Raw genomic sequence first — 25,803 nt, forward strand, 5'->3', positions numbered from 1 at the left:
TGTCCAACAGTGAGGATGAAGTGGAACTAAGCTCATCTAGCGATGAGGACATAGAAACTGTTAATGTTGATTAGTCAGATGTTAATGATGATTAAATATTAACATTATTATTCATCAAGTAATTAATGCTTTCATATTATTTTGTATTTATATTATCATGTTTTTAAACCTTATTATGATGTGTTATAATGCTTTTTTGCAGATATCATTATGGCATAACAGCAGCCTGTAGCATGCCGTGACTACAAGGTCCTTTGAGTTGTCGGGAACTCGTAAGTATTTTTCTTATTAATAATTCAAGTTCATATATAACTTTACTTATAATATATTTCTCACAACTTAATAATATTTTGTGTAGGTTCACTCCAGATGGCCACGGAGATGCCACATATATCACTGAAAAATTCAAGGAATGACTTTGCGCGTCTGGTACTTCATGGAGGCATGTAAATCAAGAGAAGAAGTTGTTTTATTATAATGAATTTGTGGTAAGTAATTTTAATGTATTTATTATTCTATAATATAGTTATCATTTAAGCTAAATATTTAACTTATAATTACAGAAAAGATATATATGGGAGGACGGGCACGAAGAAGAATTTAAAGCTACATGGAATACTTACTATGCTAAATTGTACAGAGATCATATGTATTATATTAGAAAGAAGGGCACTAGCCTACGTATGTTTTTGAGGCAATATAGAGTGCATGGACGGGCACTTGAGTTGCAGAAAGGTGGAAAGCAAATGCTGAAAGGCAAAAGCAAATAGAAATACAGAGCCAGGTGGCCTGAGCACCGGAATCGCTCGGTATATATCAGGATCCAAATCTATTGTTAAGCATACCATGAATTTGGTGAGTATAATTTAAAGTTATACTATATATGTATTTATTACCAAACCTGTATAATTTTATCCCAAACTATTTTGTATATAGGAACGTGAGCTTGCCCGACAGCCCATATGTATGGAGGTGTTTCTCAAGACCCACAAGAAGAAGGATGGATCATTTGTTGATTCTCGATCTCAAACTCTACATATAAGATTATTAACTTTAATTTGTTACATTGGTTCATTTCTATCTTGATTAGTATTTAGTAATACTGATAAAATTGGATATTGTATTTTTCCACATAGTAACAAATGACCGAGAGAGTGGCTCAAACATTTCAACCATCAGTAGAGGGAAGATAGCCACAGTCTCTATCCACCACTGTAAATGAGACTTATTATGATGTTGTCGGTGGAAGGACAAAAAACTCCACCCTCTATGACTTTGGCTCCCAGGCCAAAGTTGCATTTGATTGTTTAAGGAATCCAGTGGGTCGTGCTAGTTCCTCTTCTTTTAGGGAGATGCAGTCTTTAAAACGTGAAAATCAAGAACTATGCATTCAATTTAAATCAATGGATTAGAGGATGGCTGACATGGATCAGTGGAGGGTTGATGCGGAGAAGAAGAGAGCCGAGCGTGACGCGAGTAATGAAGCTATGATGGATATTTATGTAAACTATTTATTTATATATCAACATGATCATTTTGTATTTGACTTTTTACAAGATTTTCTTTATTATTTAGTGTTCTTGTATTTTTTGAAGAACTTTCTATTGCGGTATGTATTATGTAAACTTGAATTTAGATATGTATTCTGTAAACTTGAATTTAGATATGAATATTTACATATATATTCTGTAGATTTGTTTAATCTTATTTCTTTTAGATAATTATAATTATTTCTATTACTATGATATTAGTTTATTTGCGCTTATATGGATTGTATTAAAAAACAAAGAATGAATCATTAAAATGTATGGAATGTGATTTTTTTGTGTGGATTTTATAAGTGTAATTATTTGTGTATGATTATTATATGATGTATGTGTGTGGATTATATTTGATTTGTTTGTATGTGGATTGTATTATACCATCGTTTGTGATGATTTTTGTATATTTAGAAAATGTATATAGGGAAGATTGTGTAAACATACAAAACATGATGATTTTTTTTTTTTGATTTATGACGGAATACCCACGGTGTTCACTATAAAGTATAGAGTTGGGTGTTCACTATAAAGTATAAAATATAGAGTTGACAGTATTATTGATTCACTATAAAGTATAAAGAAAAGGAATATTTTTTGGGAATTACCATATTGGAAGTATATACTTATTCGACATAATTTAAATATTATGCATATTGAGAAAAATTTCTTCGATAATATCTTTAATACTATGATGAACATGCCTGGAAGAACTAAAAACACTGTAAAATCACGTGACGAATTAAAATAACTAATTAACAGACTAAAGTTGTATCAGGATGTAACAACCAATATATTTCCAAAGGCTTATTATATATTGGACAAAGATGGTAAACAAGCTTTATGTACTTGGTTGAAAGAAATTAAATTTCTAGATGGGTATGCCTCAAATATGGCTCAATGTGTGGATATGAACAGATTAAAGATGTTTGGAATGAAAAAGTCATGATTGTCATGTATTCATGCAAAGACTTATTCTAGTAGCTTTCCATGACTTACTTCCTCAAAATGTTTCGCAAGCACTCACTGAATTGAGTCTATTTTTTAGAGATTTGACAACGAGGTGTATTATGATGGATGATATGCTTTGGCTAGAAACAGGCATTCCTCTCATATTATGTAAGCTGAAGCGCATTTTTTCATCTAGTTTCTTTGATTCAATGGAACATCTACCAGTATATTTACCATACGAGACACAAATAGCAGGTCCTGTGCAGTACAAATGGATGTATCCATTCAAACATTTTTTGAGAAAATTAAAGAATAATGTTCGTAACAAAGCAAAAGTTGAGAGGTCAATATGTAATGCTTATCTGGTTGAAGAAGCATCTTCTTTATGCTCTTATTATTTTACTAATAGTGTGCAAACAAGACATCACAAGTGTCCTAGAAATTCTGATGATGCTCCTTAACCGATAGACCCATCGATGCTTTCTATTTTCAAGTTTCCTAGTAAACCAATGGGTGCATCGATTTCTAGATGGTTAACCGAAGAAGAATATTATACTGCAAGAACATACATACTCTTAAACTATGAATAAGTCAAACCATACATAATGGAAGTTAACTTCTTTGATCAAATATTTATCCTCCGTTTAATTATTTTTCTTGATATCCTAATTTTTATATGAGAACTGATATTCGCCGCGACAATTCGCCGTGACATTTTCGCCGCGACACACTACCTGATCGGTCTGTAGACCGATCAGGAGGCAACCTGATCGGTCTACAGACCGATCAGGTAGTGTGTCGCGGCAAGTTATCGGGGAGAAAATATCGCGGCAAATATTATTATCCTTTTTATATAATTATCTTCATTTCAGCTTATACAAACAACAACTATATCTACAAAATCTATCAATTAGTGTAAGTGAGGTAGCTGCAAAGTTAGAGACCGAATTTGTATTATGGTTCAAATATATGTAAGTTAGAGTATTTTTGAAATTTTTTAGTTCATGTCTATGAAGAAGTGTCCTAATTTATATGCTATCCATTTTTATTGGTGAAAGATCATAGAATATCAAATGTGAGAGATGATAGAATAATAAATATTATATCAGGACTCCTTCGTTAAATAAAGTTGTACTCTGGTTACTATGTTAATGACCTTAAATTTCACGTGGCACAATGAGATTCACGGAGATTAACCTATAATTCTGGTATTTGTGTCAAAAGATCTATGGACAACACTAACACTGAGATTGATTACTATAGTAGACTTAAAGAAATCATAAAGATTGAATATCCTACATTATCTATAAAGAGGTGTGTGTTGTTCAAATATTCATGGTATGATCTGACCCCAGGAATAGATATCAGAATACATCCAAATTATAATTTAGTTAAGGTTAATGCAAACAAAAGATTCAACAAGTTTGAACCTTTTATTTTCAGGATACAAGCGGGTCAAGTTTTCTATATTGAATACCCTACAAAGAGAAAAAGATCTAGTGAATGGTTGTCTGTTTGTTGAATCAAGCCTCGCTCGACCATAGAGATGTCAAACATTGTCACTGCTCAAAACCATGATGCATTTTAGAATGATGAAGTGGAGAGACATTCAGTTGATTTACAACTCCAATTTACTTCTCAATTATTTATAGATGTTAATGTTACTAATGAAGAGATAGATGATTGAGAGATATCCAACAGTAAGGATGAAGTGGAACTAAGCTCATCTAGCGATGAGGACATAGAAACTGTTAATGTTGATTAGTCAAATGTTAATGATGATTAAATATTAACATTATTATTCATCAAGTAACTAATGCTTTAATATTGTTTTGTATTTATATTATCATGTTTTAAACCTTATTATGATGTGTTACAATGTTATTTTGCAGATATCATTATGGCAGAGCAACAGCTTGTAGCACCCCGTGGCTACAAGGTCCTTAGAGTTGTCGAGGACTCGTAAGTATTTTTCTTATTAATAATTCAAGTTCATATATAAATTTACTTTAATATATTTCTCACAACTTAATAATATTTCATGCCACCGAGTTGCCACATATATCATTGGAAAATTCAAGGAATGACTTTGCGCGTCTTGTACTACATGGAGGCATGTAGATCAGGAGATGAAGTAGTTTTATTATAATGAATTTGTGGTAAGTAATTTTATTGTTATTCTATAATTTAGTTATCATTTAAACTAAATATTTAACTTATAATTGCAGAAAAAGATATACATGGGAGGACGGGCATAAAGAAGAATTAAAGTTACATGGAATACTTATTATGCTAAATTGTACAAAGATCATATGTATTATATAAGAAAGAAGGGCACTAGCCCTATGTATGTTTCTAAGGCGATGCATGGACGACCACCTGAGCTGCAGAAAGGTGGAAAGCAAATGTTGAAAGGCAAAAGCAAATAGAAATATAAAGCCAGGTGGCCTGAGCACCAGAACCGCTCGGCATACAGAAGGATCCAAATCTATTGTTGAGCATACCATGGATTTGGTGAGTATAATTTAAAGTTATACTTTATAAGAAATTTTGTATTTATTACCAAACTTGTATAATTTTATCCCAAATTATTTTGTATATAGGAACGTGAGCTTGCCCGACAGCCCATATGTATGGAGGTGTTTCTCAAGACCCACAAGAAGAAGGATGGATCATTTATTGATTCTCGATCTCAAACTCTACATATAAGATTATTAACTTTATTACATTGGTTCATTTCTATCTTGATTAGTATTTAGTAATACTGATAAAATTGGATATTGTATTTTTCCACATAGTAACAAATGACCGAGAGAGTGGCTCAGACATTTCAACCATCAGTAGAGGGAAGATAGCCACAGTCTCTATCCACCACTGTAAATGAGACTTATTATGATGTTGTCGGTGGAAGGACAAAAAACTCCACCCTCTATGGCTTTGGCTCCCAGGTCAAAGTTGCATTTGATTGTTTAAGGAATCCAGTGGGTCGTGCTAGTTCCTCTTCTTTTAGGGAGATGCAGTCTTTAAAACGTGAAAATCAAGAACTATGCATTCAATTTAAATCAATGGTGATCCTGTCCGAACGCTGAATCAATGGACGCTGGGCACGTGGCGCTCTCCGAACTAATGACGTGGATCTCCGGCCGGCCGTAGGGATCTCCAGCGAACCTGCAAGGAAGTCGGGCCGGGAAGGGGTTCCCGGCGACGACCCTCCGACGCTCAAGTCAGACAAGAGGAAACTATGAAGTGGCTCCGAAGATGCGAGAATGCGTACCTCCGGCGAAGTATGAGGACCCTTATATAGAGCTGTGAGGAGGCTTATGCACACATACCGAGGCATATACGTGTCCTCTTACCATATCTCAGTATGGGCTTGTCAGAGGAGCTTGCCTGACACCATACTGCTACAGTCCAAGCACCTCTCTGATGGGACAGTAGAACCTTTCGTCATAGGGCTCTATGCATGGCTTGGTCCTCGAACATACTTGTTGTCAGAAGATGTTCCTTAGTCCTTTTGTCTTTTCTCTCCCCACGCCGAGTGCCCAGCCGATTGGCAGTCCCATCACGTCTGACCAGACGCATGTACTGATCCGCTCGGGATATTCCCGGTCGTGTGCTCGGCTGAGACTGTTCACGGCATTGCTGCCTTATGCCTCGGCCGAGCGGGCCACTCGATCGGCCCAGCAACCTTGTTCACCATGAGCGTCGGAAACCCGACTCCCCGCTGGGTTGTCTTTGATTCTGTTCTGACCCGTTCGGCCGGTTGATCCGACCCTTACCCGATAGGCCGAACCTCATCTTGCCCTTAGGCTTTTGACCTCCACGTGGCGTTGACTTCCCTCAAAGGGGGTCCCCCGTCTTTACTGCCGGATCACTTGCCTCCCCTTCAAGTCTAGTCGAAGGAGGCGATTAGTCCGACTGACTGGACCATCAGTTGAGCCGAGCGGCGTCCATATGCCACTATCCTCCGCTCGGCCCCCACGGGGACAGCTGCGGCGTTCAGTCAACAGCCACATTCCTTGGATCTCTTCGGAATTTGCGCCAATCTTCGACATTAAGGCCAGGCACGCGCTCTGTGCCTTGATAAGGCGCTTATTAAATGCTCTCCTGTGGTGGAATGTCATGTGGCCTTGCTGCCATCATCGTACGGCGGCGGCGCCGCGGGTGACGAGACTGAGGCGGTTTGAAATGGACGGCGCGATGCATGCTCCGGTTCTCGCGACCTGAATCCGACAGTGGAGGCCGCTCGGGCTCCACCCTATAAAGGCTTCGCTTTCTTCCTTCGCCGCATTTATGCTCTCGCGTGCTCCACAGATTCTCACTCTCAACACTCCGGCGACCCTGTTCTTCTGTTTTCCGACGATCTCCGACGTTCTTCCCTCGATCCTCATTCTCCTCTGTAAGGCTCTTCCTCTGCTCTATCTTTGGTTCTTGTGGTTCTTGTGTTTTCTTTGCGTTTCTTTCCCGAGTTTTGGTTCTCAGGGCACTGTTTCGTTTGCCATCTTCTTTCTTTTATCCTCTGCCTTTCGTCTTTTTTGGTTTCGTCCGCTCGGACAATGGCTAGCTCCTCCCAACCTCAAGACCAAGCCCTCGGCCCATGGTATACTACCATGGAGTCGTGCTTCGATCGGCGCGACACCGATATTCTGATGGATACTTTTGACATTCCATCTGACTTTGAAATTATCTTACCTTCTCCCTCCGCTCGGCCACACAAACCGCCGCGTGGAGCTTTTTGTGTTTTCCGCGACCAGTTCATAGCCGGTCTGTGATTTCCCGTTCATCCCTTCATCGCTGAAGTTTGCAATTTTTTCGGCATTCCGCTCGAAAGCCTGGTCCCCAACACTTTCCGCCTTTTATGCGGCGTCGTCGTCTTGTTCAAAATCCACAACATCCCCCTCCGACTGGAGGTTTTCTATTATTTTTATTACCCTAAACAGTCTGAGCTGGGCACATATATGTTCCAGGCTCGGCCCGGTTTAGTTTTCTTCAATAAACTACCCTCTTCCAATAAGCATTGGAAAGAATTCTACTTCTACCTTCGTATGCCCGAGCGGGCCCCCTTCTGAACCCAGTGGCAGGTCGGACCACCAATCCCACCAGAGCTCAAAAGGTTCAAGACCCGACCGGACTATCTACATGCCGCCAACATGTTAGCCGGTCTGAAGTTTGACATCACCAAGTTCCTGCCTGAAGGGGTGATGTACATATTCGGCCTGAGTCCGATCAGAACCCCTCTCCTGAGCGGCTTCGGTAAGAATCTTACTTGTACATTTGCCTTGATTGCTAACTGATTTTTTCCTTTTTCCTTTGTAGCGAACATTGTCATGGAGTCGGTGATGACTGGAATTTTGAAGAGGAAGGCGGCGGCGCTCGAGGCCGCGGCGGCCAAAGAGATGGAGACGCTTGGCATTCAGCCGGTCGGCTCTAACGAAGGGGAGAGCGACACGAACGCGGGGGAGTTGGCCGCTCAGGCTTCTCTCCCGGAACAGGCGGTTGGCATAACTTCCAACCGAGGGCCTTCCGCCCGGGAGGAAGGCTCCGCTCAAGAGGAGGAACGCCCTCTTCGACAAAAAAGGCGTCGAGCGGGGACACCCCTTAGATCGGCTACTTCCGCGGTCCAACCGTCCGAGCGGACCACCGCTGATTCCCGCGGCAAAGCCCCAGCGGTGGAGGCCATCTCGTCCGATCGGACCCCGTCCCAATTGGACGCGTCCGTGGACCCCCTTGAGGCCATTCCAGTCAGCACCCTTCCGCCTGCTCCCCGCCGAGTCGAGCGTTCAGCCATTCTGTCCCAATTTTCTGCGCCGGCCTCCGATCCTTCCCTGGCTTCTGCCCAGACGACCCCCGGTCGGTGCCTCACCATCCGGGTCTCCCTGCATCTCCCCACCGAGGAATTAACGCCCGAAGCCGATCGACCAACCACGCCCGAACACATGATCACAATGAAGGGGCCCTTAGCTGAGATGTGGGCCGACGCTCGGGCATGCGTCGCAATGATTCCCCTCAGCAATCTGGCCAACAGCCATATGCAGCAGGCCACGGGGGTATGTTTATTTTCTTTAAGTCCTTTACGCATTCTTTCCAAACGGCCATTAACAATCTTTCTTATGCCAGAGATGGGTGGAGGAGATAGCCGTCTGCAACCGTCTAGCCATGGTGGGCGAGGAGCTGAAGCGGCTAAGGAGTTCGGGCGGTCCACCCGGCTCCCAAGGCCCCTCCAACGTCGAGCTGCAGAAAGAGCTCAAAAAGACCCAAGCTTTGCTGGCGACGGAGCAAAAGAAAACGGCCGACCAGGCGCATACTCTGTCCGAGCTCGATCGACAGGTCAAATCACTTGACCGAAAAATAAGCCTGGCGACCGAGCGGAAGAAGGAAGCTATCTCCGATCTGGAGAAGAAGAATATCGAGGCTCGGGGCCTGGAGCGGCGAGTCAAAGAGTTGATGGAGCAGCTGGACGACGAGAAGGCAAGCCGCTCGGCCGTGGCAATTAAGCATAAGGACGAACTGAAAACTCTGCAGGAGTCCCTCGCAGCCTCCCAAGCGACCTTTAAAGAATATCAAGAGGCTGAGCCTGGCCGAGTCGCAGCCCTGAGGCTGAATTACATCCGTTCGGAAGAGTTCTCGAAGAAAGTCTGCGAACGGATATACACTGCCTTCAATCTGGCTATGACTGCCACCATCACTTATTTGAAATCCAAGGGCCATCTGGCCGACTCCGTCATCATCCCGGCCCAAGACCAAGCAGCACTCCTCGGCACTATCCCCCAGGACATTTACGACTTCCTTGAGTAGAAGTTTTTATGTAACTCGGCCGCTCGGCCAAACACTTATCCATTTTTGTAATTCGGTCGCTCGGCCTTAATTTCTTTAATGCTATCCTTTTACTTGCTTTTTCTTTTTCTTTTGCTAATCAATATGAGTGTTGTCCGCTCGGCTCGCCAACTACCGTTGTTCATGTTCCTTTGCTTCTCCTTGTTATTCGCCTCTCATCCCACCTTTCTTGTGTTCGAAAGGGGTTTTTTACGAAGTATTTTGCGTAGCTAGTCCGCTCGGCGGAATATATCTTGCTTCGTAAACGGGATTTTCGCCAGATGTTTACGAAGAACTTTTGGTTAGTTGGTCGATCGGCCAGACGACTTAAGAGTATGATTTTCGCCAGCACGACTCTCGATTTTTAACGTCGGAGCTCGACGGTCTTCCGGCCGGAGGGTTTATAGTCGTCGGCGCGACTCTCGATTTTTAACGTCGGAGCTCGACGGTCTTCCGGTCGGAGGGTTTATAGTCGCCGACGCGACTCTCGATTTTAAACGTCGGAGCTCGACAGTCTTCCAGCCGGAGGGTTTATAGTCGTCGGCACTGTTGGGACCGAAAAGTAGCTAGAGGGGGGTGGGGTGAATAGCTCTTCGCGTGCTCGTCGTCGGCGTTGCTCGTTTCTTCAGAGATATGCAGCGGAAATATAAGAAACAAAAACATACAACGCTAACAAGGTTGGTTTACTTGGTATCCACCTCACAAGAGGTGACTAGTCCAAGGATCCACACCTACTCACGCACCCTCCACTATGAAATCACTCCTTTTCAGTAACTACTGAAGCCGGAGAAGCCCTACAACCCTCACAATACAAGAAGAAGAAAGGGAAATACAAAATAAGCAAAAGCTTACAAGATGTGCAATAAAAATCCTAACCCTAGCTTTCTTCTTCTTGCTTTTGATCCACCTCTTGACTTGGGAAACCTCCAAGAACCTTCAAGAACTGGCGATCTGAGCTTGAGAGAAGTGTGGAGAAGTCGCTGTGTTGATCTGAGATGAAATCGTGAAGTTCTACCGCAGCCATCGCACGCCTACAGCTTAAATACGACGCAATGGTCGGATCCCGATCGATTCGAAAGCTCCCAATCGATCGGGGAGGCTTTGGATCGATCCACGGATCGATTTAGAGCGCCTCTGTGCTTTGGGAAAACGCCTGGATCGATCCACGGATCGATACAGCGCTTATCGCGCGAACCAGCAGTGTCCCAATCGATCGGCTGATCGATTGGGACCTCTGGATCGATCCACTGATCGATCCAGGGGCTCTCTGTTCGCTGGGAAAGGCCTGGATCGATCCACTGATCGATCCAGAGGCTTTCTGTTCGTTGGGAAAAGCCTGGATCGATCCACTGATCGATCCAGCTCCTGGATCTATCCACTGATCGATCCAGCTCTTGGTTTTTGCCCAAAACCAAGTCCCAAGCCTCTCAAACCAACATTCGGTCAACCTTGACATGTTGGTATATCATGCCTAACATCTAGTCACTCCCTTGACCTGCCAGGACTCCCCACCAAGTGTCTGGTCAATCCCTTTGACCCACTTGGACTTTTCTCTTTGTGCCAAGTATCCGGTCACTCCCTTGACCTACTTGGACTTCCACCAGATGTCTGGTCAATCTTGACCCATCTGGATTTCCCCGTGCCTGGCTTCACTCACCAGGTTTTTCACCTAGCTTCACTCACTAGGATATTCACCTGGCTTCACTCACCAGGATTTTCTTCTGCCTGGCTTCACTCACCAGGACTTTCTTCTGCCTGGCTTCACTCACCAGGACTTCCAATCTGCCTAGCTTCACTCACTAAGACTTCTCTTCTGCCTGGCTTCACTCACCAGGTCTTTCACCTAGCTTCACTCACTAGGATTTTCACCTGGCTTCACTCACCAGGATTTTCTTCTGCCTAACATCCCAGTTAGGACTTCCCAGTCAAGTATTCAGTCATCTTTGACCTACTTGACTCTTCTTCAATCAACCTTGTATTGTCAAACATCGAAACCCAAACCAAGACTCAAGCTTGGTCAACTAGGTCAACCTTGACCTGAGGGATGTTGTACCAACAATCTCCCCCTTTTTGATTTTTGACAATACCAACACTATTACTTACAATACCACATGTAAATTAGGCTAATCCCATAGCCTAAACCTACTTCATGCCACTAGGTAATGAATACATAAGTTAAGCCCTTCATTTTTCCCCTAAGAGGGCAAACTCCTTCTAGGTAATGAAATCCTAACTTACTCCCTTTCATTCTCCTCCTATTGGTACACATCAAACCATGCCCCATTTTTGGGCACACATCAACAAATTCACTTGTTGAAAACTCTCCCCCTGAAGAGTTGCTCATCGTTGTTCACAACTTCACTCGTTGTGATTAACACGATAATGAAGGTCCCATACCCTTCATTATCCTTAACCCTACATTCTCCCCCAATGTAGGCAAATGCCCATCCTTGAGCATTATCCACTTGAAACCACTTGAACAATGAGGATATCCACTCCCCATTAAAGTTCAAACACTCAACCTTGAGCATGTTCTTAACGGAAGGTTAACCACCTTCCAAAGTTCATGAGAAATAATTTTCATGTCTTTAAAGAGTCTCTCCCCCTAAAGACATGGTGGTAACTTCTGGCATTGCACCAACAATGACTTGGAATCCCTAATAATTTAGAAAACCCAATTTTAGAAGTTTTGAGGTTCAAATATTCAAAATTTGAAACAAACCTCAACCTAAACTTCAACTTAGCCTTCTTTAACCAATCCATCCTTGTTTTCTACACGAAAACACCCTTTTTATGTATACAAATGTATTTTAAGGGGTTTGGAATGGTTACCTAGACTAAAATAGGTTCAAAGATGCTGAAATCAGACCTTCCTAGCAAAAATCAGCATCTTCGATCGATTAGAGTTGGGTTCTAATCGATTGAACCCTGATGAATCGATCCACTGATCGATTCAGTCTTCTTGCATCGATCGGCTGATCAATCCAGAGAGCTTCTACTCACGAGAAATGCCTTCTTAATCGATCGGCTGATCGATTGAGGCACTCCAATCGATCCACTGATCGATTGAAGGCCTGAAATTGCTGAAATTCAATTTCAGCCAATTTCAGAAACCCCTAGAAAATTCTACAAAATTCCAAAAATCTTAAAAATTTAGGTAGACATTATTTAGGGTATAATTTATCATGGAAAAATAGTTTTCTATGAAAATACATCATATTTTCAAAGATTGACACAAACTTGAGAACTTGCAAAAACTTTAGTGTTTTCTTCAAGTTTGTGTCTAACTATTCAATGGTGATTACTATCAAAAGATAGCCTTCACCAAGGTTTTCCAAAATTATTTTAAAAACATTTTCAAAACCAATATCCCACCATATTCCTTGGGCTTAATGCACATTACTTGTACATTAGCTTTCCCAATGATGGGAAAACACATAACTATATGTTTTGATGAATTTAAAACTCAAAAGAATGCACTAAATCAACATCTTGAGTTTTGTTCATCATCCTAACATCTCACTTGTATCTATTGTGCACAAAACACATACAAGTCATCTTATAGGTCTTTGTGAGATGTAAATTTTGGTTTTGCCCTAATCTAGGGATCATGCATATCTATCTAGGCATTTTGTGGATATTGAACATCCACTTAGGATGTTACTTGTTAATACCACTTGTTGACAACACTTGTTGAAAACACTTGTTGATAAATGTCATTTGTCCTTGCTTTTAAGGAATTAAACATAATGCATGATAATGTTATGATATTCATCAAAATGAAATAGCTTTCAAAAGAAATATTTCTATAATTACATGATGTATGTATGACATGACATGATATTTTTGTATTTTTCATAATAAGTCATGAATGAAAACTATAAAACTAAATATGGTGTCATGGCATGTGATGGGCAAACATAACATGGTAAGGTTTAGCATAAATAAAGTATACCTAGATTACCTATCTAATTATCTTTAAACCTTAGCTAAACTTAAAAATTAAACCTAGATCACCCTAAATGCTTCAAGAAAATACCAAAACATAAATTGACATTTCTAATTCTCTTGATTAACTTATGCCAATTGAAATCGAGCTTATTCCTCAAATGTTGGCATATTTCACAAGAGTACCATTTTAAATTAAGGCTTAGATTTGCCTTAAATTACTAAGCAAATACCAAAATCCCAACTTGGTATTTCTTATGTCTTTCCTAAACAGTGCCATTTTAAAATAAAATTAATACTTCTCAAATTTTGGCACATTTTACTCTTTCAAGGAGTAAATAATAATTCCATTTCATTTTCAAAGGTTAACAACAACCTTGAAAATGCTCCTTGAGTGTCAATTTCCTCAAAGTTGGGTTAACTACCCTTCTAATCGGAGTTGACACTCTCTAACCCATTTATGGGGTAGAGAAGATGCTCCTAGGAACCCAACACCTATTGGTGCTCCTTGGATGCTCTAGGTACTCACTAGGGATAACTTTCCTAGATACCTTCCTAGTGACCTTGTTGGGCTTCTTAGAAGCCTTGGTCACATTTTCTAGGTCAACTCTAGGGATAGCCTCCCTTGTGACCTTGTTAGTGACTTTCTTAGACTTCTTAGAAGTCTTAGTCACTTTGGTTGCAAAGATACTTCTAGGGATATCTTCCCTTGTATCCTTGGCTTGACCTCTAGACTTAGGGTTTGTTCCATACCTATATGGAACCCTATGATAACTAGGCACATCCCTTTTAGCTTTGGGTTTGTATCCCAAACCTCTATGGTCATTGGATGACTTTTGTACTCCTAAACCTAGGTTATGCTCATTTTGCCCTAATAGGATATTTTCCAATCTTTTTAGGGTCTTTTCTAATTTATCAAGTCTTGACCTCAAGACTTGATTTTCCCTTACTAAGTCCTTAGTATTTGATTTTTCATTTAATCCATGAGCCTTTTTATTCTTGGGCTTGTATCTATTATCCTTAGTTTTCTTGCCCAAATGTCTATCTATCTTCCTAACCTTAGGTTGGGTAGTCTTGCATGTAGGGCCACATGCTTTTCCTTAATGCCCTCATGCTTTCTATTCTTATGGTAAATTGCATTAAAATGATAAAAATTAGAACTATCATGCTTTTTACCATAACGTAACGGGGTAGGCTCAATAAATGTTACCTTCTTGTTTACCTTGGAGGCTCCCCCTTGACTAGTGCCTCCTTGAGCCTTGATCATCTTCTTCCCCTTGGGGCATTGACTTCAGTAATGCCCTTTTTGTTGACACACGAAACACACTATGTGCTCCTTACTCTTCTTTGTCCCGGGGTTGGTCTCCTTGGGGTTCTCCTTGCCCTTTTGTGTCACTTGACCCTTCTTCTTGGCCAAGTTGGGACACTTGCTCTTGTAGTGCCCACTTTCCCTACACTCAAAACATATTATATGATTTTTATTTTTAATTGAAACATTTATACCTTCTTGTGTAGGGATGACACTTGCTCCTCCATTTGATATTTCTTGAATTTTGGAGGTGGCACCATCTTCTTCTTCTTCACTTGACCCGGATGTGGAGGCCTCTTCTTGCTATGGGTTCATTGATCTACACTCCCCCTCAATCCTAGAGGTGGAGGCTTCATCATCTTGTACATGGAACAAGGAGTATGCTCCCTCCTTGTTCTCTTCATTGCACTCCCTTGAAGATGAAGCTTCTTCTTTGGAGGTTGAGCATCTCTCAACCTCGGAGTCCTCCTCTTGGTCTTGCTCCAAAGAGTCACCCTCTCTGGATTCTTCTTGCTCTTGTACAGTGGAGGTGACCTCTTCATGAAGCTTGGCCAATTTACTCCATAATTCCTTTGCATCTTCAAATTCTCCAATTTTGCAAAGGATGGTGCTTGGCAATAAATTAACCAAAAGCTTGGTCACTTTGTCATTGGCCTCGCACCTTTGGACTTGCTCTTGGCTCCACTTGCTCCTCTTGAGAACTTTGCCCTTTGAGTTTGTTGGAGTCTTGAAACCTTCCATAAGAGCAAACCATTGCTCTATCTCCATCATAAGAAAATTTTCGATTCTTGATTTCCAAGAATCGAAGCTCGTGGAATTGTATGGTGGAGCCACCCTCGTGTCGAGTCCGAGCCCATCTCGGAATTCCATTGTAGAAGTTGAGCTTTTGAATTTCTTTGACTTTGACAATTTTGCTTCAACTTCTTCACCCTCTAGCTGCTTGACCCTTCCGGTGATGATTCCGGTGAAGAGCGGCCTTGCTCTGATACCACTTGTTGGGACCGAAAAGTAGCTAGAGGGGGGGTGAATAGCTCTTCGCGTGCTCGTCGTTGGCGTTGCTCGTTTCTTCAGAGATATGCAGCGGAAATATAAGAAACAAAAACATACAACGCTAACAAGGTTGGTTTACTTGGTATCCACCTCACAAGAGGTGACTAGTCTAAGGATCCACACCTACTCACGCACCCTCCACTATGAAATCACTCCTTTTCAGTAACTACTGAAGCCGGAGAAGCCCTACAACCCTCACAATACAAGAAGAAGAAAGGGAAATACAAAATAAGCAAAAATCTTACAAGATGTGCAATAAAAACCCTAACCCTAGCTTTCTTCTTCTTGCTTTTGATCCGCCTCTTGACTTGGGAAACCTCCAAGAACCTTCAAGAACTGGCGATCTGAGCTTGAGAGAAGTGTGGAGAAGTCGCTGTGTTGATCTGAGATGAAATCGTGAAGTTCTACCGCAGCCATCGCACGCCTACAGCTCAAATACGACGCAACGGTCGGATCCCGATCGATTCGAAAGCTCCCAATCGATCGGGGAGGCTTTGGATCGATCCACGGATCGATTCGAGCCTCCAATCGGTAAGCGCTGGATCGATCCACGGATCGATCCGTGTATCGATCGAACAGCCTGCGTCCCAATCGATCGGTGATCGATTGGGACCTCTGGATCGATCACCGATCGATCCGAGGCTCTCCTCGGAAGGCTGGATCGATCCACCGATCGATCCGAGTTCTATTCGATTGAGAAAGCCCGGATCGATCCAGCGATCGATCCGGCCTTATTTTTGCCCAAAACCAAGTCCCAAGCCTCTCAAACCAACATTCGGTCAACCTTGACATGTTGGTATATCATGCCTAACATCTGGTCACTCCCTTGACCAGCCAGGACTCCCCACCAAGTGTCCGGTCAATCCCTTTGACCCACTTGGACTTTTATCTTCGTGCAAAGTATCTGGTCACTCCCTTAACCTACTTGGACTTCCACCAGATGTCTGGTCAATCTTGACCCATCTGGATTTCCCCGTGCCTGGCTTCACTCACCAGGTCTTTCACCTAGCTTCACTCACTAGGATATTCACCTGGCTTCACTCACCAGGATTTTCTTTTGCCTGGCTTCACTCACCAGGACTTTCTTCTGCCTGGCTTCACTCACCAGAACTTCCAATCTGCCTAGCTTCACTCACTAGGACTTCTCTTCTGCCTGACTTCACTCACCAGGTCTTTCACCTAGCTTCACTCACTAGGATTTTCACCTGGCTTCACTCACCAGGATTTTCTTCTGCCTAACATCCCAGTTAGGACTTCCCAGTCAAGTATTCCGTCATCTTTGACCTACTTGACTCTTCTTCAATCAACCTTGTATTGTCAAACATCGAAACCCAAACCAAGACTCAAGCTTGGTCAACCAGGTCAACCTTGACCTGAGGGATGTTGCACCAACAGGCACGACTCTCGATTTTTAACGTCGAAGCTCGACGGTCTTCCGGCCGGAGGGTTTATACTCGCAGGCGCAACTCTCGATTTTTAACATCGGAGCTCGACGGTCTTCCGGCCGGAGGCTTTATAGTCGCCAGCGTGACTCTCGATTTTTAACATCGGAGCTCGACGGTATTCCGAACGGAGGGTTTATAGTCACCGGTGCGACTCTCGATTTTTAACGTCGGAGCTCGACGGTGTTCCGGCCGGAGGGTTTGTAGTCGCCGGCGCGACTCTCGATTTTTAACGTCGGAGCTCGACGGTCTTCCGGCCGGAGGGTTTATAGTCGTCGGTGCGACTCTCGATTTTTAACGTCGGAGCTTGACGGTCTTCCGGCCGGAGGGTTTATAGTCGCCGGCGTGACTCTCAATTTTTAACGTCAGAGCCCGACGGTCTTCCGCCCGGAGGGTTTATAATCGCCGACGCGACTTTCGATTTTTAACATTGGAGCTCGACGGTCTTCCGGCTGGAGGGTTTATAGTCGCCGGCGCGACTCTCAATTTTTAACGTCGGAGCTCGACGGTCTTTCTGCCGGAGGATTTATAGTCGCCGGCGCGATTCTCGATTTTTAACGTCGAAGCTCGACGATCTTCTTGCCGGAGGGTTTATAGTCGCCGACGCGACTCTCAATTTTTAACGTCAGAGCTCGACGATCTTCCGGCCGGAGGGTTTATAGTCGCCGGCGCGACTCTCAATTTTTAACGTCGGAGCTCGACGGTCTTCCGGCCGGAGGGTTTATAGTCGCCGGCGCGACTCTCAATTTCTAACGTCGAAGCTCGACGGTCTTCCGGCCGGAGGGTTTATAGTCGCCGGCGCGACTCTCGATTTTTAACGTCTGAGCTCGACGGTCTTCCGGCCGGAGGGTTTATAGTCGCCGGCGCGACTCTCGATTTTTAACGTCGAAGCTCGACGGTCTTCCGATTCGGCTGACGACGCCTTATACTTGCGCTAATTTTCCAAATTTTTACTCCTGCATTTCAAATATACAACCGAACGGAAAATATACAACATACATTTCATTGGCGCACCTTTCACCCCGCCTGGTAAGGCTGGAGGTGGTTCGCGCTCCTTGGTTGATCCAGTTGTCGTCCGTCTTCCTCTTCTAGATGATAGGCACCCGAGCGAAGCTTTTCGATGACTTTGAAGGGGCCTGCCCAAGGAGCCTCCAGCTTGCCAACGTCCCCGACCGGCTTTACTTTCTTCTACACTAGGTCGCCAACCTAGAACGCTCTAGGGATCACGCGCCGGTTGTAGTTCTGCTTCATTCTCTGCCGGTACGCCATCAGCCGGACGGACGCCTTGGCTTGTTCTTCGTCGATTAAGTCTAGCTCCATGTTCCTCTGCTCGACATTGTCGTCATCATAGTTCTGGATCCGGACGGACTCTACGCCGACTTCAACCGGGATAACCGCTTCGCCGCCATACACTAAATGGAACGGCGTGACGCCCGTTCCTTCCTTTGGAGTCGTGCGGATAGCCCATAGGACGCCTGACAGCTCGTCCACCCAACTTCCTCCTATGTGGTCAAGTCGAGCCCGAAGAATTCTGAGTATTTCTCTGTTGGTTACTTCCGCTTGGCCGTTACTTTGGGGATACGCCACGAAAGTAAAGTGTTGTTCAATGCCATAACTTTTACATCATTCTTCGAGCTGCTTCCCGACGAACTGTCGCCCATTATCAGATATGAGTCGGCGAGGAACGCCGAACCGACAGATTATATACTGCTAGATAAACTTTTTGACCATCTGCTCGGTGATCTTGGCCAGTGGCTCGGCCTCCACCCATTTGGAAAAGTAGTCGACCGCCAGCAGTAGAAACTTCCGTTGATCGGTCGCCATAGGGAACGGACCCACGATATCCATTCCCCACTGATCGAACGGACAGGATACCGCAGACGCTTTCATCTCCTCTGCCGGTCGGTGGGAGAAGTTGTGGTACTTCTAACAGGAGAGGCACGCCATGATGGTCCGAGCGGCGTCTGCTTGCAGTGTTGGCCAGAAGTACCCGGCCAGCAGGATCTTCCTAGCCAGCGATCGGCCGCCCGGATGTCCCCCGCACGATCCTTGATGCACTTCGTGGAGGATGTACTCCGCGTCCTCCGAGCTCACACACTTCAATAGTGGGCGGGAGAAAGCCTTATTGTAGAGTTGGTCTCCAATGAGCATGAACCGACCGGCTCTCCTCCTTAATAGCTGGGCTTCTTCTCGATCGAACGGGGTTGCCCCCGATCTCAGAAACTCCATGATGGTTGTCCTCCAATCGCTCGGAAACACGAGGCCCTCCATCTGGTTGTCGTGCGCCACCAAAGATACTTGTTTAATTGGCTGCTGAATGACGACCGGTGATATTGAACTTGCAAGCTTGGCTAACTCGTCTGCTGCCTAGTTTTCTACTCGGGGTATCTTCTGGATAATAACCTCTCTGAAGTGGGTCTTGAGCTTTTCAAAGGCCTCAGCGTAAAGCTTGAGCCAAGCATTGTTAATCTCAAAAGTGCCTGAGAGCTGCTGAGCGGCCAACTGGGAGTCTGAATGGAGTGTCACCCGACCGGCTCCTACATGCCGAGCTGCCTGCAAACCGGCTATGAGAGCCTCATACTCCGCTTCATTATTTGTGACTTTGTAATCCAACCGGACGGATAGGTGCATCCTTTCTTCTTGGGGAGAGAGTAATAACACACCAATCCCGCTCCCGAGCCGAGTGGACGATCCATCCACAAATATTTTCCACATGGCTTCGGGCTCAGGATTTTGCACTTCGGTGACAAAATCTGCTAAGGACTGCGCCTTTATTGCCGAACGGGGCTGATACTGGATGTCAAATTCACTCAACTCCGTTGTCCATTTGATGAGCCGGTCGGACGCTTCTGGGTTCAGCAGCACTCTTCCCAATGGGCTATTTGTCCGGACGATGATTGTATGTGCCAAGAAATAAGGACGAAGTCGCCGAGCGGCGAGGACCAAAGCAAAAGCCAGCTTCTCGAGCCCAGTGTAGCGAGATTCAGCGTCTTTTAAAATATGGCTCAAGAAGTACACTGGTTGTTCTTCTCCGCTCGTCCTCACTAATGCCGAGCCTACTGCCTGCTCGGTTGAAGATAAATAAATACAGAGCGGCTCACCTACAGCTGGCTTGGCTAGCACGGGTAAAGAGTTCAGATATGTCTTCAGTTCTTCAAACGCCCGATCGCATTCCTCGTCCCAATGGAACTTAGTAGCTTTGCGCAGGATCTTGAAAAAAGGGAGGCTCCGGTCGACCGTCTTGGAGATGAATATTGACAATGCAGTTATCCGACTGGTAAGTCGCTGTACTTCCCTCAGATTTCTTGGGGGCGGCATATCTTGCAACGCTTTGACCTTGCTTGGATTCGCCTCTATGCCCCGCTCGGTCACTATATAGCCCAAAAAACGCCCGCCTTTTGCTCCGAACAGACATTTCTGAGGGTTGAGCTTGACTCCATACTTCCTCAGCGTTCGGAAGGTCTCCTCCATGTCCGTAAAAAGATCGGCCGCTCGGACGGACTTGATGAGAATATCATCCACGTACACTTCTAAGTTACGTCCGATCTGCTCTTTGAATACTTTGTTCATTAAGCGCTGGTAAGTGGCTCCTGCGTTCTTCAGTCCGAACGGCATTACATTGTAATAGTAAGTGCCGTCGGCAGTGACAAAGCTAACCTTTTCTTGATCTTCTCGGGCGAGCGACACTTGATGGTAGCCCTGATAGGCGTCGAGCATGCATATCAACTCGCAGCCGGCTGTGGAGTCCACCAGTTGATCGATCCGGGGCAGAGGATAAAAATCCTTTGGGCATGCTTTGTTGAGATCCCGAAAATCGATGCAAACCCTCCACTTGTTGCCCGGCTTGGAGACTAGTACCACATTCGCCAGCCAGCTCGGGAACTGGACCTCGCGTATGTGGCCGGCCTCCAGGAGCTTCTCGACCTCCGCTCGGATGATGGCATTTTGTTCGGCGCTGAAGCCCCTCTTCCTTTGCTTCACCGGCCGAGCGCCCGATCGGACGTGGAGCTCGTGTTGCGCTATACTTGGCGAAATTCTGGGCAGCTCATGCGTCGACCAAACGAAGACATCACAATTTCTCTGGAGACATTTGAGCACTTCCTTTTTCTGGCTTGCCTCCAGATCGGCTGCAATGAATGTGGTGGCCTCCGATCGGGTCGGGTGAATCTGCACTTCCTCTTTTTTCTTCATAAACCATGGAGGGTGGTTTTTCGGTTATGGCGTTCACCTCGATCCATGGCGTCTTCCGAGCGGAGTTAGCTTCGGCTCGAACCATCTCGACGTAGCATCGCCGAGCCGCCAGCTGGTCTCCTCGCACTTCTCCAACTTTATCTTCAACCGGGAACTTGATTTTTTGGTAGAAGGTGGAGACGGCCGCTTGGAACTCACTGAGTGCTGGTTGCCCCAAGATGACATCGTATGCAGAGGGAGAGTCGACCACAATGAAGTTTACAGTCCGCGTCCTTCTGAGCGGCTCTTCTCCTAGCGAAATAGCCAGTCGGACCTGTCCGACCGGCAGAACTTCATTGCCCGTGAAGCCGTAGAGGGGGGTCATCATGGGCAGCAACTCGGCTCGATCAATTTGCAATTGGTCGAAGGCTTTTTGAATATAATGTTGACCGAGCTGCCTGTATCGATAAAAATACGGTGAATAGTATAGTTAGCTATTACCGCTTTGATGAGGAGCGCGTCGTCATATGGCACTTCGACTCCCTCAAGATCTCTGGGTCCGAAACTGATTTCGGGCCCGCTCGCCCGCTCTTGACTGCAGCTGACCGCGTGGATCTGCAGCTGCCTGACACTTGCCTTCCTTGCTCTGTTGGAGTCACCTCCGGTCGGCCTGCCAGCGATGATGTTGATTTCGCCGCGGGACGTGTTGCTTCTGTTTTCTTCCTCCCGTGCGGACGGCCTAGGTCGCTCCTTAGATACCCGGGAATTGTCCTCGTGCCTCTGAGGATGATACCGCTCGGGAGACTGTCATCGATCGGCCTCACGGTGTCGATGTCGCCTGTCGGATGACGGCGATCGACGGTGGCCACTCCGGGGAACGGGGTGGTAAGGAACACCCGGCACTTTACTCCATCTGTGTATTGATGTAGGGTAGCTGTGTTGTCGAACTTACCAAGATGGTCGTCCGGGTCGGTGGTTCCGTTGTACTCACCGATCGCCGAGGGCACATAGTGCTTTGGTAGAGGGTCCCGCAGGATGGCCTCTGAAAATTACCGGTTGATCCGCTCGGGGGAGGCGTCCGTTCGGGGGGCCTTGCCTTTTCTGTTGTCTCGCAGAGGCGCCTCGTCGGACGAAGATCCTCGATCACGGTTAACTATTGCGGCTTCAGGAGGCGTACGAAATAGGGCCCGATGGAAAGTGGCCGGTGGTGCTTCCGCTCGGCCTCCTGACGTGGACGTCGCTTGTTGCTCGATCTGCTCGGCTTGCGCCTTCTGTTTTTGTTGTTCCACAAGCTTAGCTGCTCTTGCCTCGATCAGAGCGTCGAGCTCCTCCATGGAGAGCATCACCGTATGCGGTCGTCCAGCTTCGTCCATTGCTTCCGCTCGGATGCAGGTGCGTTCCCACAGACGGTGCCAATTTGATCCTGTCCGAACGCTGAATCAATGGACGCTGGTCACGTGGCGCTCTCCGAACTAATGACGTGGATCTCCGGCCGATCGTAGGGATCTCCGGCGAACCTGCAAGGAAGTCGGGCCGGGAAGGGGTTCCCGGCGACGACCCTCCGACGCTCAAGTCAGGCAAGAGGAAACTATGAAGTGGCTCCGAAGATGCGAGAATGCGTACCTTCGGCGAAGTATGAGGACCCTTATATAGAGCTGTGAGGAGGCTTATGCACACATACCGAGGTATATACGTGTCCTCTTACCATACCTCAGTATGTGCTTGTCAGAGGAGCTTGTCTGACACCATACTGCTACAGTCCGAGCACCTCTCTGATGGGACAGTAGAACCTTCCGTCATAGGGCTCTGTGCATGTCTTGGTCCTCGAACATACTTGTTGTCAGAAGTTGTTCCTTAGTCCTTTTGTCTTTTCTCCCCACGCCGAGCGCCCAGCCGATCGGCAATCCCATCACATCCGACCGGACGCATGTATTGGTCCGCTCGGGATATTCCCGGTCGTGTGCTCGGCTGAGACTGTTCACGGCATTGCTGCCTTATGCCTCGGCCGAGCGGGCCACCCGATCGGCCTGGCAACCTTGTTCACCATGAGCGTCGGAAACCCGACTCCCCGCCGGGTTGTCTTTGATTCTGTTCTGACCCGTTCGGCTGGTTGATCCGACCCTTACCCGATCGGCCGAACCTCATCTTGCCCTTAGGATTTTGACCTCCACGTGGCGTTGACTTCCCTCAAAGGGGGGCCCCCGTCATTATTGCCGGATTAAATGGATTAGAGGATGGCTGACATGGATCAGTGGAGGGTTGATGCGGAGAAGAAGAGAGCCGAGCGTGACGCGAGTAATGAAGCTATGATGGATATCTATGTAAACTATTTATTTATATATCAACATGATCATTTTGTATTTGACTTTTTACAAGATTTTCTTTATTATTTAGTGTTCTTGTATTTTTTGAAGAACTTTCTATTGCGGTATGTATTCTGTAAACTTGAATTTAGATATGTATTCTGTAAACTTGAATTTAGATATGAATATTTACATATATATTTTGTAGATTTGTTTAATCTTATTTCTTTCAGATAATTATAATTATTTCTATTACTATGATGTTAGTTTATTTGCGCTTATATGGATTGTATTAAAAAACAAAGAATGAATCATTAAAATGTATGAAATGTGATTTTTTGTGTGGATTTTATAAGTGTAATTATTTGTGTATGATTATTATATGATATATGTGTGTGGATTATATTTGATTTGTTTGTATGTGGATTGTATTATTCCATCGTTTGTGATGATTTTTGTATATTTAGAAAATGTATATAGGGAAGATTGTGTAAATATACAAAACATGATGATTTTTTTTTTTTTTTGATTTATGATGGAATACCCATGGTGTTCACTATAAAGTATAGAGTTGGGTGTTCACTATAAAGTATAAAATATAGAGTTGACAGTATTATTGATTGATATAAAATTTCGTCTAGTAGCTAAGGATTTATATAAATTTATAGTGTTGAGTAATTTGAACTTTTTTAAGTTTATCAAATAGTATCCCTCCTTTCTAAGTTTATCAAACTTTTTAATACTCGCACTAATTTGAATTTAGGTGCTTTTTAAGAAAACAAGTAGGTCATTAAAAAGACACCAGATAATGTCATATTATTTAACTTTATGTAGTCATGAATTTATTTGAATACCAACTGCAAATAAGACCTTTATTAATTTATATAGAGTACGGAAGATTACTGGAAAAGGAATTTCGAGAGCCTAAAACGTACCTCTCCTAAAGAATTCCTACATCATCTCAGGAAGCTAAATTTTTTTTTGATCTTGCGCAAAATTTAGTGGCCAATTCTAATTAGTTTGATCTATTCTCTAAAAACTGTGCCATAGCAGTCGTGCTCGGCTCAATCACATCCCTTTGCCAAGGCACCGCCATGGCACCCTCCTGACCGGAGAGATACGCCGTCACAGCAGCCGTGGCGTCCACTCGAAGCAGCGGCCAGCCCATCGACTGCAGTCGCTTGATCTTCTGTATTTGTATCTCCGACAATAAGCGCGTGTTCTCCTTCATGGCAGCGAGCGCCGCCTCGTAGACTGGTTGAGTCCGCTGGCCCTTTTCAGTGAAGTAAGCTCGGAATTCCGGCACCCCGATGCTCTTCCCGATCCCGAGATACTTCTCCTTCGCCCCTTCCTTCATGAAGAAGTCGGCCAACTCGTCCATCAAGCCCTCCTGCACCATCTCGTCAACTCGGCGTGCGAGGTGCTCGGCCAGCACTTTGGCGTCCACGTGCACCCAGATGAACAAGCAGTCGTACTGCGGGGCCCTTTCCTCCCTCATTTCCTTGCTGAGGAACGGGTTGTAGTTGGGGTCGAACTGGTCAGCGAGCAGCGCGTAGACGAACGAGTTCGACCCTCCAGCGAGGAACGGCACTCGGCCGCGAGCCGAGACCTCTTGAATCTTGTAGCCAGCCACGGCACGGTACTCAGCGGCCAGTAACTCCCCAGATGCCGAATCAAAAAAATCTATCAGATGGTGCGGAACCCCACGCTGCTTCGCCGGTGCAATCTTATTGGAGGCGATGTCGAGCCCGGGGTACATTTGGATCTTATCAGAGTTGATGACTTCGCCTAAGAACCTGAGCGACAACTCAATGGCGAGCTTGGTTTTGCCTGTGCCAGTGGCGCCCATGACCACTACCAGTCTTTCCTTGGACCTGGGCGTTCTTGGCATGTCGACGACGACGCCATTAATGGCGGCATGGCTACCGTGGTGGCAGTTGCATTTCTCAGTACTGCAAGAAAAAGCACAGGAGACAAACACCTTCTCGTATTTGGACATGCAAAGCGGTGCAACCTCCATCTTCGTGATGGTCTTGACTCTTGGTTGAAGAAAGATTTAGAAGTCGTTTTGTGGAGATTTGTACGTTGCAATGAGTTTAATTTCAAGAGAATTTATAGACACTTTAAGTCTGGCTTAAGAAGAATGTTAATCTTATCTATTAATTTTAGAATTAATGTTACGCTGAGCGCCCAGGGTAGCATTAATTTTTTTTATTTTTTATTTAATTTTTTTTTTGAAGTTTCTAATTATGTCAATTAATTTTGCCGTATTTAAGAAT

The 25,803-nt window shown here is 44.9% G+C and overlaps 1 protein-coding gene across 1 annotated transcript; it reads right to left on the minus strand.

Annotated features, from left to right (window-relative positions):
- Positions 1-24,539: 24,539 nt before the first annotated feature.
- Positions 24,540-25,544, minus strand: LOC122029018 (adenylate isopentenyltransferase 1, chloroplastic-like). Its single transcript, XM_042587980.1, has one exon. The coding sequence runs from the start codon at positions 25,542-25,544 to the stop codon at positions 24,540-24,542; it is 1,005 nt and encodes a 334-aa protein (XP_042443914.1).
- Positions 25,545-25,803: the final 259 nt, after the last annotated feature.

Source organism: Zingiber officinale, chromosome 10B, assembly GCF_018446385.1.
Source record: "Zingiber officinale cultivar Zhangliang chromosome 10B, Zo_v1.1, whole genome shotgun sequence".
Taxonomy (NCBI): domain Eukaryota; kingdom Viridiplantae; phylum Streptophyta; class Magnoliopsida; order Zingiberales; family Zingiberaceae; genus Zingiber; species Zingiber officinale.